We start from the raw sequence: 18,934 nt of genomic DNA, 5'->3' as shown, positions 1-18,934 counted from the left end.
TATTAATGTTTGTCTTTCTTCTTTCCCTTCAGCATCTACACTGGATATTTATAAAGAAATGTTAAAAAAAAGATCTTTCAAATGCATTTGGAGCTATGAAAGTGCACAACAAAATGTAATGCAATCAAATCCATTTCAGTTACCAGAAAGAAAACGTGGCAATTTCCATTTAGATATTAATGTGGTAAATATTTGAAATGCATTTAATTGCAGGAGCAACAGAAAATACTGCATGCAATGAAACATTTTGTTTTGAACATTTTCTCAATAACCAAAGGGGGGCCCAGCAGAAAAAGATTTTTGAACCACTGACTTAAAAGAAGTCTTTTTTTTATTTATTCAGGTTATCTTTGATAAATCTGAATTTTCTTTCTCCACACTGTGGAGAAAACAACTTCACAGTGGGGTCTAAATGTTTGGTGACTTTCAAGTGCAGCTGTATGAGATGCCATGTACCAAGTTAGAGAGAAAATTTCAACCTCATAGCTGGAAGTTCTTTCAGTGACTAAAATGAACCTAATGGTGCAGATCTAAAAGCTTTCTTCACCAGACTGAGATGCACTTGGAGTCAAAGCCAACATGGTGTGTAATTTTTATATGGTCTCCATTTATTCATATGTGTATTTCAATTAAACATACCACCAGCACTGTAAATAGTTTAAATGTATTTTTACTCTACAGGACATGGCTTTAGTTTCTTGTATACTGTGTAGCAGTACAGTTATTGGGTTATGATTGTGTTTGTGTGGGAGGAGGAGCTGAGACACATGCAGCTGCTGCAAAGCAAACACTTTGAGCTCAGTATGTGTTAACAGTTGCAGCGAGGCTGGAGTGAAAACTTGAATGAAACAAATTGTCATCAAGGTTAAAGCACTGAATGGCTCAGAATCAGTGGAGCTATAGTGTTTCTTTTGTCACGCGAAACGTTAGAAATAACATTGACTAAAGCTTCACTCTTACATTTTATTATATGGGGAATTAGAGTTATGCTTAGTTTGATTCTTGTATTTTCTGATTATTTGGCTGAATTTGTTATGATCTGTGTTGCTAGTATGACTTCTGACATTTATTTTCAGTCCTTGTAATCTGAAAAGTTCACACTTTTTTTTTTGCTAGTAGGCTTGAGAAACGTGGCCTCAAAGTGAAACCGCCGTCAAACAACGTTACTCTCGGCCATTAAGGAAACATTTCATTCGAAAGTAATGATCTATTAAAATGCATCTCATCTTCCTAAGAGCTTCACTTAAGGCCTGGCATGTGAACTGAAGACCTAAACATCAGAAGCATTAAAGCAAATGCTGTATCCTTTAGTAATGGAATAACTGTACTGTGTATATCTATTAGCAATATATGCAATATCGCTAATAAACTAATGCAAAGACATCATCTATAGATGCTATATATAGATTTGAGGAGGTGTTCTCAATCCTGAACATCTGTCAAGCTTATACTGTATGTGGGAAGAGAAGAAGAGAATATAAACCCTGTTTTTAATGCTGTGCAATGCTGCCCTCTAGCGGCAAAACTACACCCTTGTAGCCTTTGAAGGGTGGTGCTGGTGCCTATCTCCAGTGGTCAGCAGGTGAGAGGCGAGGTACACCCTGGACAGGTCGCCAGTCCATCACAGGGGACTGTTTCAGTCAAATTAAAATTAATATGATCATGTTCATATTATTTTTTTATAATACCTGTACCTTTCTTACAGCATGAACACCATCATAATAGCACCAAGTAGATCCGGATCAGCTGTGAGCTTCCTACCAACATCTGTTGATTGCAAATAGTTTGTATTTATAGTTTTAATTAGTTTCAGTTTTAATCTGCCTGGATCAAATGCTTTTCATCACATTATGTGTGAAGAAAATTAACTGCCTAACAACTTGCAGAAAGATGAACAGCTTGCTAAGTGGCACCATATGCTTTTTGATTGAAAACATTGACTGGTACCAAGCTCTTCACAGTGACACAAGACTTCTTGTCTGTCTTTGGGTCATTCTCTTTGAGTAAACAGCAAACAAGGAAAGTCCTGTAAGCTGACAGAGAGAGAATAGATATTGAAAGACGGGGCTAATTGTATCATCAAAGTGAACATAAAGTTATTGGCACCAATAAGTCAGGTGATGGCCATGCACCTCCATGAAGGTTTCACAGGAAAAGATAAATTGTTGGACTGTTGTAACTTCTATAAAGCTATATCTGGCATAGCCACCACCAATACTTTCATTGCTATTGGTGCAGCTCAATATCCACCATGTGCAACGAGATAGAAATACAAAAGAAATGTTGTTGAAAAAAGTGGTTACACTGGCATGTTGGTCCAGCGTAGAAGTGTAAGTAAAACTGACTGTTCTTAACCAAATATATTTGGTTTATCAGTCAGGTTCAAGTTTGGCAACAGGACTGAAATTTACATTTTTTTTAATAAGCAGTCATTTCAGTTACAGAGCTGTCCACTGCAGTTTGCAGCAAAGGGTGTGCCACAGCTGCTCTTAGTTTACAATGTAACTGTTTTTTATTTCCTTTATCCATCCCAAAATCTTTGCGCTGCAAAACCTTTTGCTGCATATGCTTCGTTTTCTGTTATATTTATTATGGTCAGCGAGCTTAGTAAAAACATCAGGATTTTTAGTTTGCACCAACAGAGAATTTGGGATAAGAACCTGCCTTTGCTCAGCCTACCTCAAGAGGCTGATAGGACACAAGGCTGTTATGCAAGATTGTCTAGGAAAAATGAAAAAAAAGACAATAAAAAGAATTGATATTATGATATATATTATCCTGACTCGAGCATTTTCTGAAATTCAATTTCAAATTTCAAATGGTGATTAGTTCTGGATGAGTCAATATGCTCATTTTCAACACTGCAAAAGAAACTTCGAAATAAAAGAAATGTCAGGAATCTAAGGTTTTCAAGAACCTCCTCCTGCAGGAACGAAGCTGCCAGTTCTCGTTTTGAGAAAACATGCTACGATTTTTCCCATCCCATCTTGAGGTTTTTCCATGCAATACGTGTTAGTGGTGGAAAGCCACCCACCATAGAAGACAGTTGGCTGACTTTCTGTGATTCAGTTCATGTACAGTGGCATGGAGCAAATAAACTCTGGATGAGAGATTTGTGGGGGCCCCCCAAGCTGTTATTTCCACTGACTGGCCACCGCTTGTAAAGAGCAGCTAAATGACCACTGAAGACCTGACACATGAATGACTGGCAATTTATTGCAAACACTTCTTTGGACATGGAAGACATAGGAGACGGGTCAAAGCAAAAGAAAAAATCTGTTTGAACGTAAGCTGTAAAGTAAAAATTTTAAAAGGTTTGCCTCTCCCACACACATCAAACTCTCTATAACTCCAGAAAAGGGAGGGAATAACTCAACTCCAAACCTACAGCGATGTGGATGCCCACCTAAGCTGATGATAGATCATCCAAATAGAAGACACAGTGCACAGTTATTTGGTCTCTGATTAGATGAGAACAAAATCAAACTTATTGGCTTTAAAAATGCTATGTTTTAAAGTAACACCCCCCCCCAAGCGTATTGTGCCTGTTCACCATCCAGCATGAGAATGAGCCTAAACACACGTCCATTTATTTTTGACTCTGTGACTCTGTGGAGTAGTTCTACAAAACACTGAACCAAGAAGGCTTGAATACATGTATGCCACACATTTCAGATTTTAATTTGAAGGGAGGAAAAAATACATGAACTTTATATTTCCTTCCTGCTTTTTAATATCCTAATGTGTTGATTTATCAAATATTTTATGGCCCTAGTGTAACAAACTTTTTTTATAATTGCTTGTGATAAAAATACTTTTGTAAAACACAGTAAAACTCGAAAAGAAAAAATTATACAAAAAAAAAAAAACATTCTCCCAATGTTGTGACTCTAAAGCGTCCAGCTTTATAACAACATCATGTGACCATAATTACATTATTCTGGGATGTAGAGTGCAAATTTTGCATCCTTCTTCAGATCTCCTTCCAGTGTTTGTGTCCATACTGTATGACTTGTTGCATATGGCTTACAGCTGGTGAGGTGACAGACTCCAGTTCAAAATACAATGATGTCCTCATGGGGCTCTTCTCAAGTGTTTGCCAAGCTAGCCAGCTAAGTCAAAACATGCTTTTTATAGCATGAACTATTTTAAGTTGCAGGATGAAACTCATATAAGTAGCATATAAAAAAAACAAGAAAAAAAGTCATAAAACTAAACTGTAAAATATACATCCGAATGAACGGGGACAAAAGGGTGAATCTTCACAACACTGTGCCACACACAGTGCTGACCACAAATATTAGTTTGTGCTCACCATGTTGCCTGAGTATCCATGTAAACAGAGGCATCCCCTGTGTGGCCTGACCACAAGGTGACGGTTTGAAGCTCCAAAGTAGAGTTCAGATCCAACACCTTGCAGGCCTCTGATAGTAAATATTTTAAATCATGTGACCTGTTGTTGTCTAAAAGTGAATTGTCTAAATTGGAGAATGACAAAAATCTTTCCAACATTTTTTGTTGCTGCCACAACCCTGCCATGGTAGAATCAAGGATTTTGCAAACAATCATGAAAGAATCTAAGCAGTACTTTAAGTTTATTTTGGATGACAGAATAACATGATATAAAACTCAAAAAGTTGATTTTACACAATACCTCTCTTCAAAGAAAATTAAGACACACTTTTATGACATCTCAAATGATACAAAATTTTACACTGACATGTAACAAAATTGTTAGTTTCCCTTTTTTGGATCAGGTAACTTTTCGAATGTGGTGTATATGCCCCCATCCCCACTAGTTGTCCATTTTTGTTGGCTTAAGTACGGCTGCAAAATTTGGGAGAGTGACAGCACACACATTTTTGGTCCTACCTGTGTCCTAAGTGGATTGGGAGGCATGGGATATCACACTTGCACATAGTGCACCAAAAAGTGACAATAATATCAATAATATTATTTGTTTTTTATAATCTCGATTTCAGCCTGAGCATAATGGGAATAATTTTATATTTGTAACAGAGAATGGCAGATACATGTTTGAAACTTAAGAAAAATGCTTGTCTGTAATCAACAATTGCTTTGGTTACAGGAATATAAATAGTTACTCAAAGATAAATGTAACAAAGAAGTAGAAGATCAAGTGAAATTCTAACTTCACTCTGCCATTAACATAAGCTGTGAGGAAAACGAGACGAAGTAGAGAGGAATGCTGGATTCTCCAACTACATAGTTTGAATGGTTTTAATGTATGTGATACATAACCCCCATTTACATGTGACCCTCTCCTGATGTATGATCTTCTGTTTGGTACAAATGGCCACTTGTTTCTCTCTTCAGCTTCTGGATATCATAGAGAACACCGACTTAGGTGGGTTACAGAAGCAGAAATCTCAACAGGCTAGACAAACAAAGCCGTCTTGTGAAGTTTGACATTCTTCAACCTCTGTTGAAACTGTTGAAGGAGCACTGAATCAAGATTTTGGCAAAGCTAGCAAGCATTCAGTCAGAACTATACAAAGAAAGCTTACCACTTTTTGCCTTAACTGAGAAAACCTACTGCGAATGAGCAGTAAGTCTATGCCAATTTTTTTTATGCATATGGAGGTAAACATTTTCCAAGGAAGTGAGCAATATAGATGTTTGACTCTGCCAAACTAAAGTCAAGTAAATGTCTTCAATCTGGCACGAGAAGACAACAAAACAGTAATCCAGTAAAAACAAAAATATAAAAATGCTGACCGCCTGCATTTGCTTTTGGAAACACATTTAGGGTACAAAGAATTTATAGATTTTCACGTTTTGCAACAGCCTAAAATCTAAATGTATTTTATTTTCAACATATCTGATTTCTGAAGTTGGAGCTAGAACTATTCCACAGATCACTTCTCAGCTTTTTTACATGTTCAAACGTCCTATATTGGTGTGTGGACCTGGTCGACGTGCTTCAAGTTTAATATTGCATAAGAAGTATTTATTAACATCTGGGAAATAAATACAGATTGTGAAAGCTGTTGCTGTACCTTCAGGTTTTTCAGAATAAAACTGAAAAAATAGGTGCTGAAAGAAAACCTTGAAACTCCTTTAACCAGATGTGCCGACAGTGATGTTATTCCCAGCCTCATAGTCATCCTTGACATAAGTTTCCACTGTGAAGCTATTTAAAGAAACAGAAGCAATACTGCAGGGAAAAAGAGGTTTTCCCACTGTGACCTACCAGGTGGGGGAGGTCAAAGGTTTTAAAATAAGGAAACCAGCAGGATGCATTTAATGCATGGTAATTCAAAAAGGGGAATCTTCAACAAAGAACAAAGCCACATTGCTGTTACCTTATAGATTTATTCTGTTTTGCTTTTTCTCACATGTAAATTTCAAATAAAAAAAATCACACAAAGATCAAGTGAGCAAAAACAAAAATTAAGTATGATGATTTTTGTAGAAAACTAGACAAATGTAAATGTGATGTAAAGTGTTTGACCAAACCTCCAACCCCCAAAATTAAGGGGCAAATATTTTCATCACACTCTAGGGAAGTACTAAGGTAAAGTTGTGTTAATTATTGAATGATCCAGTGTAGCACCAACCAGACATGACAATGACCATGTCATGTGTAAACGAAAACAGCTGGATGTTAGAAACATTTTGTGTTGATCTTCACGTCTTTGAAGGAATTTTACAACAAAATGTGACTTTTGACCTCACCCAAATTTGTGCAATCCCTTCACCATTCCCTCCTTTCTGTCGTCATGGTAGCAGCAGGGCCTCTCTGGTATATAAGGTCCTCCCCTCCTGAATCGTGAGCCACAGCGACAAAGAGACTTCAGCCTTTTGCATTACTACAAAGTGTTGGGGAGATTAAACCCCTGAACAAAGGGACTTGGTAGACTTTTTCTTCACTTATATTTTTAACTTTGCACTGCATGACAAGAACATGACAAATCTATCAGCAGTTTTATTTTTTTTCATGACTGCACAGGTAAGAAATAACTTTACTTCTGCTGTTAACACTGTAAGTCTAACTAAAGTGTAAGTTTAGTCAACATCTTGTTTTTTGGTTGTACATTATTTACAAGAGAAAAAGATATAAAATACAGGAAACGCTCAGTCACCGTTGGTTATCTTGAATGACTCTGGGATCTTTAAACAAATCCATTCTATCCTCCACTCAGACATTTGCAGTGATTGGGGCTCAGATGTGTCCTCGGCGATGCCTGTGTCCTGCCGAGGTTCCAGTGTGTCTCTCTGGGGTGCCCCTGGTCCTGGATGACTGTGCCTGCTGTCTGGTTTGTGCAGGTCAAAAAGGCCAAGCATGCTCAGAGATGAAACCCTGTGACACAATTAAAGGGCTGCAGTGTGATTACTCAGTGGATGTTCACAAGAGAACTGGAATCTGTGCGGGTGAGTTAGCTGCACATAATCGTCATTAGCCATGTCGATCCTGGTGATTGCTGTTGGTTTATGAAAATAATTTTAAAAATATTCTCTTGCTGTTTTGTCTCTTTCCTCCAGTCAGTGTGGGCAATGTGTGCGTTTTGGAGGGTTTAGTCTATCAGCATGGCCAGATCTTCTTCCCAAGCTGTAAATACCAGTGTGTTTGCCAGAATGGTCAGATAGCCTGCATTCCTCGCTGCAACCTGGATGTTATGCTTCCTGGGCCCGATTGTCCAATCCCACGCAAGGTCCAGGTTCCTGGAGAATGCTGTGAGAAGTGGGTGTGTGAGCCCCAGACTGAAGCAAGTGCACTGGGTGGCTTTGCCATGGCCGGTGAGTGAGTGGATGACGTTCATATTTCAATGTTCTAAGACTAATGTAGAAGCAAAAAATAAGTGGAAAAAAATAGGAAACAGTGGAGAGTGAGAAAGAAGAATAAGTTAATCATGGTTCAATTAGTTTGATAGAAGAGATGAGTACTTGAGAAAATTAAATCTTCTCCCAGGATATATTTTCCTCGACAGTAGGGCAGATTAACACAATTTAACCTTTTATTGTCTTTTTTACTCATTCAGCCTTTCGTCAAGAAGAAACTGTAGGTTTTGGAAGATGGGACCCCAGGCTGAACTGCATTGAGCAGACCACAGAGTGGGGGGCCTGCTCTGAAACATGTGGCATGGGGGTCTCCACCAGGGTCACAAACAAGAACAACCGCTGTGAGATGGTGAAACAGAGTCGGCTGTGTATGATTAGATCCTGTGAAGACCTGCAGGGACAATTGACTCAGGTTGCACTAATGGTAAGATTCATTCAGTAATTAATAAATTTAGCACATAATCCTTTAAGCTCCAGAGAAATATACATTAGACAGTATAAAAACGGAAGTTCAATGAAGGAGCCTTCTGATTAATCAAGCCCTCCAATACCCAATACTAATACATTTTAGCTAAATCGAGCACTATAACTCATGTTAGCATAATAGATAACATTTTCTATTAATAGCAAAAAGAAGTAACTTTTCTGTAGTTAGAATATTACATTATTACATTAGTATTTCTTCCTCCCCCAGCAGACAGGCAGATGCCAGAGGGTTGTGAGGAGCGACAAAGCTGTTCACCTTGAGCATAAGAACTGCACCAGTGTTCTGGCCTACAAGCCTCGCTACTGCGGCACCTGCACAGATGGACGCTGCTGCACCCCCCACAGAACCAAGACCACTCTGGTGAAGTTCCAGTGTTCCAACAACACAATCACCCGCAAGCCAGTCATGGCAATCCTAACCTGTGTCTGCCACACCCATTGCCCTAGAGACAATGCTGCATGGGAGCCATCGCTGCTCCTATACGGTGGCATGACAGGAAGATGAGTCCAGGTTGTAGCTAACGACAAAATAATTGCCGTATTGAGTCCTGAATATTAACATCCAGCACAATATTTAATGCTGCCAATAATATATATAAAAAAAGAAAAGAGAAAAAAAGACCCAAACTATGGCAAAAGCAAACTTAGGGCTGCCAGACCAGCAGAGGCCTGGATAGACATCAAAGCTTGAGATTAATATTTAAGTTTATGATGAGCCTTCATTTAAAATCTCAACTGAGATATTAATTAACTTGAAAATTAACTCAAGAAATTTGAAAATTATTTAACATTTTAAGGATATGGAATAACTGATGACTTTACTAGTTGTATAAACTGAATTCATAATCCATTAATTTCTGCTGAGGTTTTTGTTTCTTTTTATGTAGTATAACAGCAGATTAAATGGTTTATGATACAAATGTCCATGTATAATTGTGAGCACAACCAATGTATTTGGGCCTCATTCCCAGCCACATGTCACTATATATACAGTACAGACCAAAAGTTTGGACACACCTTTTAATTCAATGAGTTTCCTTTATTTTCATGACTATCGACATTGTAGATTCACACTGAAGGCATCAAAACTATGAATAACACATGTGGAAATATGCACTAAACAAAAACGTGTAAAACAACTGAAAATACCCCTTATATTCTAGTTTCTTCAAAGTAGCAACCTTTTGCTGTGATTACTGCTTTGCACACACTCTGCATTTTCTTGATGAGCTTCAAGAGGTAGTCACCTAAAATGGTTTTCACTTCACAGGTGTGCCCTGTCAGGTTAATAAGTGGGATTTCTTGCCTTAGAAATAGTCATGAAAATAAAGAAAACCCATTGAATTAGAAGGTGTGTCCAAACTTTTGGTCTGTACTGTATATATATATATATATATATATATATATATATATATATATATATATATATATATATATATATATATATATAAAATGTGAAATTAATCATTTGAGTTACAAGCAAAATAAACTCCACAAAATAGATTTTTTTTCCATATACCAAAATAAACACCTAAGAACTCAATAAACAAATTAAAATGCATATTACTAATGTTGTGGCAACTGGTGAGTCAGACTTAACTGGGCACCACAAATCAATTATCACTGTTTTGGTCTGTCAAAACAGTGATAAAATAGGGCATCTCAGGTCATTTTGAAGGAATATTCTGACCTAGAACACAAAGCGAATTACACATTTCTGTATCTCTGCAGGAGAGAGGTTTCTTTTTAAATGTATCCGAGTTATATCCTGTGGACAAAAATGATCAGTATGAATTATTACTGAGTTCTATAGAAGCACTTAACCCTCCTGTTATGTTTGTTTCTGAAGTACAGCAATAATGTCCATGGGTCAATTTGACCCGGGGAGTGTTTAATCATGCAATAGTGTCAGAAATCAAAAAATTCCTCCAAAACATTTTTGTATCTGATTATTAACTCCTATGCTAACCATTTCAATCAATATTTGTACAATGATGTTTTTTTTATTTCTCACAAATAAAGGATAAATGACAACAACTTACTCATTTGGACATAAAAAATGGAATTTACATTTTTTATGTCCACTGAAAAAAACCTAGACACAAAAAAAACAATAATTTCCTTTAAATTGATATTTTGCAATTTTTTTTATATTACACTTTTTTTTTTCAATGGGTGATCTTTATAATTGAACTTGAGGCACGTATTCTGTTCTGGGTCAAACTGACCCGCTGATTAAAATCAAGATAAATGAGTCATGCAGAGAGTATTTATGTTTTCCTCCACATCTGCTGAGTGTCACTCAGTGTGGGTGGAGTTTGTCCACCGGAACAATAAAGGTTCCCGTAATAAGTTGTATGAATACCTGCTCTCTCGCAGTTTCCTAGTGAAGTAAAGAGAATAGTGAGAAAGTGGGTTCGTGTGTGTCTGCGTGCGTATATAGGCATGTGGTGGGGTGTGTTTGTGTGTGTGTGGTGAAATATGGTTCATAGCTGCAAGGAAACATATAGAATTGGAAATTGTTTTAATCTTTTTTACCCTTGAACTTGATGTTGTACATAGCAAATTCTATAAAAAGTTGGATTATTATTATTTTCCATTGATTATACAATCAATATCAAACATCAGCTCTCAAAACTACAAAAAATTTGAAATTTAAAAGCAGTCAAACAATCAACAGAAACAGAAGATATAAAAAGTAACCAAGTTGACAATGTAAATCTAATATATGGTTTGTTTCTTATTGGTTGCTTAAGTAAATAATCTGATGACAGAGAACATGCAAAGTGGCCCAGTTGATTCATATCTGTTTTAGTCTGCCCCTATTAGAAGGGAATGTAAAATCCAAATAGATGTCATTGTTATAATAAAAAAACGAAGACACCAGTGTGAAATGTCTAAGTGACCTGAAATGCTTTCAACTCTTCTTCTTAAGCTTTGCAATGATGTTACAAAGTCAGGTTGGCTGCGGATAAAGAATGGGAAGATCCTTTCATGGATTCCACAGCCGGTAAATCGATGAAGCAAGATTTTATTGTCTGGATCAAATAAGAGCACCAGTCCATTGCTATAATCTATCAACAACATTAGTCTTTGAGTGTTCCTCTGAACTTGAAATCTCAATATGCAATGACGATCCCAGTTTGCATCCTGGGTTCGCGTCCCAGCGATCCTTACAAAATCTGACCCTCTAATTGCTACTAGATCCCACCCAACCATTCCACTGACTTCAAACCCATGCATCTCTTTTACCATTGAGAAATCTTTATTTTGAGAGTTAAATGGATTAAAGTGGCTTGGGATATTTCTGTGGTATGGTAAACAATTACCATCTGTTGTTTGATTAGCCTTCACTTTCTCTGCTCGCCCACTTTTGCCTTTCTTTTTACTTTGTGCCTTTCCTTTGTTTTTTGTTTGTCCAATATTCTCTTTCCTCCTCCAGATGTGAGATCTTTGGTCTATATATGCTTCATTCAAACTGACTGTGTCATGATCGCTATGTTCTGTGCACAAGGCACAAAGACTAATGTGATCATTCAAGCAGAAGAACTCCACAATCCGGTTGTGTTCCCTGCATATTTTCTCCTCCAGGTTGGAAACAGGATTTGAGAGTTTGTGTCTTCGAAGGGCAGTCACTCTCAGGTGAGGTTCTAAATGTGTTTCACAAAAAGAGGCTAAGCACACCAAGCAAGTTTTTGAGGCTCTGAGTTTGTTTGCTGCGCAAACATCACATGACACCTCCCAGGGTTTTAACAAGGAAGTAGCATCGGCTGTTGGATGATGTTTCTTGAAGTTGTCCACGACCTCCCTGAATGTGGTGTTGACAGACAGTTTGAGGTCCTTGTCAAACTTGTTGTTGCACAGAGGACACTGGCATTCCCGTTTGCCTGCCCAGTGCCTGGTCAGACAGGCCTTGCAGAAGGTGTGTCCACATGGAGTAGAGACAGGATCAGTGAAAATGTCCAGACAGATGGAGCACTGGAACTGGTCCTCAGACAGGAAATCACCGGATGTGGCCATATCTACAGGACAGATTTTTTACAGTTTAGACCACCGAGGCAACATTGATGATCATATAAACTACAACATGTCATAAAAAATATTCATACCTTTGACCTTTTCAAATTGTGTTATGTTATGGCCACCAACGACACAGCATTTTTCTGGGATTTTAATACTATTATTATGTTGTTATTATATTATTTTGTAGTAGATCAACACAATGTAGCAGATGTTTCAGAAGTGAGAAGAAATTGGTACATGCTTTTGAAATTGCTTTATTGATAAAAATCTGAAAAGTTCAGCCAGATCTACCTTGATACCCCTAATTAAAACCATCTGCATCTAAAAGTCTCTTTATTTGTAAAATATAATCCAACTGGTTTTTATTTTATTATTGCATCGTGACATTTGTTCTGTGGTTTCAAAGGTCTGTTAGAAACACTACTGAAAAAATCCTTTTGAAGACATTTAAAACAGGTTTAGATTGGTGGAGCTGTAGAGACGAAGTGGCAGCGGTAGACGACAAGGAGAAAAAGAAGAATAAATCTATCAATTTAAGTGAAAAAAATCTCTTAGCAGGACAGACGCAATCCACCAGTCTAGTCTTTATAAAAAAGTGGCAAAAGGAAGTGCAGTTAGCAATTTGCCACAAGCCATGTTGGGGCGGAGTAAAAATACAGAAGAAGGTGCTCTTATTAGTAGGAGACAAACACTGCTATTTGCTATGCGTGAAAAACTCTGAAACCTCATCCCAAAGACATGGTGGTGGCATCATCACAACGTGGGATAATAAAAACCAATATATCACTTCCATTTAACTTCAAAATTGTGCACATCTTTTTGTTGGTCATTCATGTAATTTCGAAATAAAGTGCATTGAAGTTTCTGACTCCATGAAAAATGTGATGAAGCTCATGTGGTATGAATATTTTTGCAAGGCACTGCATGTACGTAATAATGTACATGCAGGACTTTTATTGAGGTCCATTTTACACAGCTTAAATGAAAAAAGGCTTTAAAATTATGTCTATAAATATTTATGAGGTGGTCAGATAAAAGTTCTTTTGTTAAATTAAAAAGATGTATAATAAAAGAGAACTGCACAGAGAACATGATTTGATCATTCAGTTCTTCTAAAGTAAGCATAATAGTTCAAACATATCTGCAACAGACATTAATAGTGACCTCATGCTGCCACCTACTGGCGAGAAGAGGTATTTGGTGTTGACGGAAATCCAAAAGTAGGACGGATTAACTGCAGAACTTGGAGGAATGCAGTTCACGGAAGTAGCAATATATTTTAGTTTATCTTCGGATAAGTACAATAACAAATAGTAGATCAACACACTATACTTCACGACTCTGTGCAGCACCAGTTCTCAATAGAAGTGACCGAATTTCTCCAGAATTCTGCTTCTCTAACATGCAAACACACTGACAAATATTTTCCAAACTAAAGTGAATATATGCAACAGCACATCTCATAACCCTATTAAACTAAACAGGGTCCTGTTAGGTTTCACTTTAATTTGCTCAATATGCCCTCAAACTGTTAAAAACAAAGGTGCTCTATGCAGGAAATACATTCTGTAAACAAACCCAAAGTGGCACACTTTTTAGTTTGCAATGGAAGTATTACCTTGTGGATTTAACTTGCTTATCGCATGCAACTAAATGCTGTTTTGACGTACCTTTGACTGAATCATAAACAAAGAATGCAAAATTAAAAAAACAAGACAAACTTAACCTTCTCATGAGGTGAAGCTGAGATCCTCTGTCTCTGAGTACAAACTGACTGGTGTTTACCAGTGGCAAGAATGTTGGCCACTTTTAGTTTCCCTTTTCTGTAAATGTTGCAAATGGGCTCCTCCCATCTTGACACGTTTTACTCATCCACTGTGAGAATGGATTAGTAACAGCTGTATAACAAACAACAGCATAAAATAAAACTGGATATAAACAAAATTTGTAGCAGATAAACTGGTGATCATTAAAGTTGAATCAGTTTTAAAGTAGAGGGTATATTTATATAAATTTACTTGAGAGACTGTAGGCTGTTGTTGTTTGATATTGATAAAACTAAAACAAATTCATCTCATCAAAATTGAAAGAATTTCAGAAACCAACAGATAAGTGACAGTGACAGAAGAAAAAAGAGTCACTGTGGGAAAGACAAAGATAGAAAGAGGAAATAATGTGTTTATAGAGGTAGTTGAAACAAAATATTTAATATTTTATCAAATCGCTAAAGGAAATCAAAAACAAAAGAGGAAAGTTTAAGCAGTCCTTCTCACACATGTTTCATTTCTATTCAAATGTGTTCCTCACTTTTAATCATCCCAGCGAGTCAGTTTTCCAACCAGAAATCCTGCCTCCATGTGTTTTTGTATAACCACGCCTCTCTGCACCTGCTTCCTGCTGCTATGAAAACAAACACTGAGCTCCAAATGCTGAGCTCACTAAGGATTAAAGCAACTTTCATTGCCAATTTTTAATTACACTCACCTTTTATAGGACTCCACTTTCTTTCTTTATTTTTTAGGTAATTACCACAACAAAGAATTCACCATTATCTGATTGCTCATTTCCACTTGAAAGTAAAACAAAATCATCTACAGCTCTTGTAAACCTCATTAAACCAAAAGGTTTGTAATATTATTTTCTATCTTAATTAATTCATACTTTGGCACAGTTCAGATTTAATGAACCAATCCAGAACACAGAAATGGGATGTAAAATTGCTTAAATCTAAAAAAAACCATATGTGGTATCCCTTTATTCCAAGTACTTGAATTTATTATTTTTCTTATTGTAAGCATCTTTGAGGATGACTACAAATCATATAATACAAATGTGATCTTTCTGTAAGGGCTTCAAGAATACAGCTATAGCTAAAAGAAAATTAGTTGAAGTCTTAATTAAAATTTGTCACAAGAAATGTAAGGGGCACAGGAAACATGTGCAAAAAGGTGCTCTGTTCAGACTGGGCAAAATGTTGACCTTTAACCTACCTATTTAACCTACGTTCCAAACAATAGGTGGGGCAGAAAAACAACAGTACTCTCTCTTGAACACAACATTCTCAATGAGAAGCACGGTGTCAGCAGCATCATGCTGTGGATCCATGTTACTTTAGAGTGAACAGGGAAGGCAGCCAGAGTGAGAAGATGGACTCGGCAAAATACAGAACAACTCTGACGGAGCTTGAGATTAGAAGATATTATTAAAGACTGTTGAATACAAATGCCTTAGATTGTGTATTAACAACATTTGAAAACGATACATAATTTTGTTTCATCTCATTCATTATTCTTAGTGTGTAAATTAAGTTTGTGGTTGTATTAATCACCAAAGGGTATAATTGTAGATTCGCCAGTAGATGTCGCTGTCACATTGTTTTAACATTTGCGTAACAACGCAAACTTTTCATCGACTACTTAAAAAGATTTTCCAAAGATGGATGCAAGCTTCTGGTTGACACTTTGAGTTTGAAAATAAAGTAAAACTAAGTATTTCGTCACCCAAAGTGTTCATGAGGAAGTGATTGCAGCAATTATAGAGGAATCACCTTCGTTTTCCTCTCTGTAAAATTGACCAGACTCTCGCTGTATTTGTTTGCATCCTTGTTCTCTCTGGACCTTTTTGCTCTAAGCCTTTTTGTAAATACTAAGACCTTAGACCAACAAGGTTCACATGCTTTCAGCAGCCTCAAGGATCACAAATATTACATATAGTCACTTATTAATAGGGAACTTGGTCCTTTGTGATAAATATTAAGAAACTGACAACTTTTACACATTTGAACTGCTTGATTAAATGTAGCACACCATTTTGTCTGTTTTGATTCGTGAAAATTTAAAAGAAAACACGCAGTTTTCTTTTCTCTTTTCCCCTTTATTTTTTTGAATTCATGTACGCAGGTGAGCGATTTTTTGATGTGTCTCACCAGGTCCTCAAAAGTTGGATAGTGGATAGAGAAAAAGGTGGTGGGGGTTGTTGTTGTTGTTTTAAATAATAAAGCTAAAAAAAAGATTTTCGTACGTCCAATTTATCTGATTTTGATTCAATTAGTTGATTGTGTTATGGTGTAGTCTATCACCATTTGTTTTTCAGTATGAGGCTGACACATTCTTTGCACTTACACTTGAACTGCTTGGTAATTGGGTGCGTGTCAGTTCAGTGCGGTTAGTTTGTATGTTTAGAAATGCGTTGACGGCGGAGAGCCGGAGAAACTCCACCCTGCAGCTTTAGGATCTTCGGGCAGGCGGAGCGGAGGGCAGCCCGAGCAGAGTGGAGCTCTGGCTGGATGCGCGGCGTGCGCGACAAGTCCCGCGGAAAACTTAACAGGGACCAAAGTCCAGCCTGAACTCGACTTTCTGTGTGTGAGACAGTGAGTGAGGGAGTGTGAGAGGACGCGCTGGGAACTTATTCACATGTGATTTTTTTTTTTTTTTCCTCAGAAATGCTCCAAAGATGGCGGTGGTAACAGCCGGAGCAGGAGTCTCGAGTGGCTCCAGGGCACATAAAAGTGGATTTATAGAGGTTTTGGTGCGGGAGAACTGGCATAAAGTTTTGGCCAACTTGAGCGAGGAGGCGCTCACGTTGAGCTGCGAGGACTGCGGCGTCAACGACGGCGTCAGCTCCAACGGGGTTACCAACGGGACTTACCTGGACAACAGCAATGCCAACTCCAACAACGGCCCCCAAGCCGTGCGCACCGCATTCACGGACCTCCCGGAGCGAGTGCCCGAAGCGATCGCCAACAGAAAGCGGTGCGTCAAGGTGATCAAGCAGGAAATCGGAGGACTCGGGATAAGCATTAAAGGAGGGAAGGAGAACAAAATGCCCATACTCATCAGCAAGATATTCAAGGGGCTTGCAGCGGACCAGACCCAGTCTCTGTATGTAGGAGACGCCATCCTCTCCGTGAACGGAATGAACCTGCGGGACGCAACGCACGACGAGGCTGTGCAGGCGCTGAAACGAGCAGGAAAGGAGGTAACACTGGAAGGTAAGAGAGAGGATCACTGGTTCTGGGGGCAAGGGACGATTACAAGTTTCTCTCATCTTGCATGTGAATCTTAATAACTTAGAATATCATTGCAAAGTTAATTTGCATCAGTGATTCAATTCAAAAAGCAAAACTCCCACAGACTTGGTACACAAAGTGATGCATTTCAGTTGTTTCAGCTAATAAAAGCTACAAATTCAGTGTTTCATAAAATTGAAAGATTTTTGACACAAATGTTACTTTCTACACAATCATGTGGAATAATGCTGAATTGACAGAAGAGCATTATCAACAATCTCCTCAAGGAAGGCAAGCCACACAAGGCTATGGGTATGGAAGCTGGTTTTTCACAGAGTACTGCAAAGAAAATTGAGTGGAAGAAAAAAAAAAGTTTGGCAAAAGCAACTGTGACCGTCGCAGCCATTGAAAAGTTTTGGACAGAATCACAAAATGCTGACTGCAGCTGGAGTCGGTCCTTCAACATCCGACACACTGTAACTGGAATGTTACTGTTGCTTTGCTTGTGTTAAGCCACTCCTGAACCAGATACCACTGTTGGATTTATTTAATTATTTATTTTGCTGTGGAGGAAAAACGATGGTCTAAAGCCTTTTCGTTTTTAAATTATAGTAAGCGTTGCATGCATTTATCAAATCCAGTTAGAAGAAACAGTCGGAGATGAAACCAAATCCATGTTGCTTTAGGTCCAAGGGGAAGTTCCCACAATCAGTGATGATTTGGGGAGCACTGTCATCTGCTGGCTTTGGTGCACTACGTTTTATCCTGAAGCCAGGGCAGCGAGAGCTTACTTTACTTTAGCTCACTTCCTGCTTCCGCTTACTGACAAACTTTATGTAAATGCTGATTTCATTTTCCAGTAGGACTTGACACCTGGCCACGCTGCCAAAAGTACCAATATCTGCTCCAGTGGATGCAGTCATAGAGCTTTATTGACCACCTGATCTAAATCCTGGAGAGAATCTATGGAGTATCGTCAAGAGGAGCTTAAGGCCGTTATTTGAGCAAACAGACATTGAACACCTCAGCAGAGCTGCAGACTGATTGCCTCCATGCCAGTTGCATTGATGTTGTAATTTACGCAAAGGGAAACCAAGGAGTGAATTCATCTGTTGTGCAGTGGAAACACATTCTTTTCAATCGGCTCACGTTTGTTTTTAAAAAATAAACTTTTGTTTCAACTATATGGAAAAAGGTTAATTTTCTTTAGCTGTGAGGTATAATTCTCAGAATTAACAGCAACAGGGTTTAGAATGAACCTATATGATATGAGTTTCACTTTTTGAAGTGAAGTCGTGAAATACATTAAGATTTAAATTACACTATAATTTATTGAGATGCTCCTGTTCATTGTCACTCCTCATAAGAATACATTAGTCCACAATTTGCAGCCTTTAGGTTTTACTTGATTGTTAGTCAGTGCTTCAGTAGATCCTGCAGGGTTTTTTTTCTTGTTAGCAGCTTTACTCAGCAGTTAAATTATTCACCACATAGTCCATGTTGTGCATGAGAGTATGAAACTAAAGGATAAAGTTCAACTTTTTCCCACAATAGTGGCTTAATTTTTATTCCACGTTAGGGAGGCCACTAATTGATCGCCTTTTGTTGTAAGGA

The 18,934-nt window shown here is 37.8% G+C and overlaps 3 protein-coding genes across 3 annotated transcripts in view; 2 read left to right on the top strand and 1 right to left on the bottom strand.

Moving 5' to 3' along the window:
- The first annotated feature begins 6,821 nt into the window (after window positions 1–6,821).
- LOC116716764 (CCN family member 3) lies at window positions 6,822–8,794 on the top strand. Its single transcript, XM_032557598.1, has 4 exons — window positions 6,822–7,395; window positions 7,507–7,761; window positions 8,004–8,241; window positions 8,509–8,794. The coding sequence occupies exons 1-4, from the start codon at window positions 7,122–7,124 to the stop codon at window positions 8,792–8,794; spliced, it is 1,053 nt and encodes a 350-aa protein (XP_032413489.1). The 5' UTR covers window positions 6,822–7,121.
- Window positions 8,795–10,448: 1,654 nt separating this feature from the next.
- Window positions 10,449–14,153, bottom strand: LOC116714207 (E3 ubiquitin-protein ligase TRIM47-like). The gene is made up of 3 exons (XM_032554611.1): window positions 14,039–14,153; window positions 10,942–12,311; window positions 10,449–10,905 (listed from the first exon to the last, which is right to left on the bottom strand). Exon 2 carries the CDS (start codon window positions 12,307–12,309, stop codon window positions 11,101–11,103), a length of 1,209 nt encoding a protein of 402 aa, XP_032410502.1. The 5' UTR covers window positions 12,310–12,311; window positions 14,039–14,153; the 3' UTR covers window positions 10,449–10,905; window positions 10,942–11,100.
- A 2,324-nt stretch (window positions 14,154–16,477) lies between these two features.
- Window positions 16,478–18,934, top strand: part of sntb1 (syntrophin, basic 1) — a 41,111-nt gene continuing 38,654 nt past the window's right edge. The window contains exon 1 of the mRNA XM_032559002.1: window positions 16,478–17,302. Within this exon, the coding sequence (XP_032414893.1) occupies window positions 16,765–17,302 (538 nt within the window). The 5' untranslated portion in view covers window positions 16,478–16,764. The remainder of the gene's footprint in view (window positions 17,303–18,934) is intronic.

Source organism: Xiphophorus hellerii, chromosome 3, assembly GCF_003331165.1.
Source record: "Xiphophorus hellerii strain 12219 chromosome 3, Xiphophorus_hellerii-4.1, whole genome shotgun sequence".
Lineage (NCBI taxonomy): Eukaryota > Metazoa > Chordata > Actinopteri > Cyprinodontiformes > Poeciliidae > Xiphophorus > Xiphophorus hellerii.
The sequence above is the reverse complement of the archived record's forward strand: the minus strand, read 5'-3'. Positions and strand labels throughout refer to the sequence as shown.

Coding starts and splice junctions, on each gene's coding strand:
- LOC116716764 (XM_032557598.1), top strand. CDS start 7,122: ATGACTCTGGGATCTTTAAACAAATCCATTCTATCCTCCACTCAGACA. Junction 7,396..7,506: donor GAGAACTGGAATCTGTGCGG/GTGAGTTAGCTG, acceptor TCTTTCCTCCAG/TCAGTGTGGGCAATGTGTGC. Junction 8,242..8,508: donor CTAATGGTAAGATTCATTCA/GTAATTAATAAA, acceptor GCAGACAGGCAG/ATGCCAGAGGGTTGTGAGGA.
- LOC116714207 (XM_032554611.1), bottom strand. CDS start 12,309: ATGGCCACATCCGGTGATTTCCTGTCTGAGGACCAGTTCCAGTGCTCC.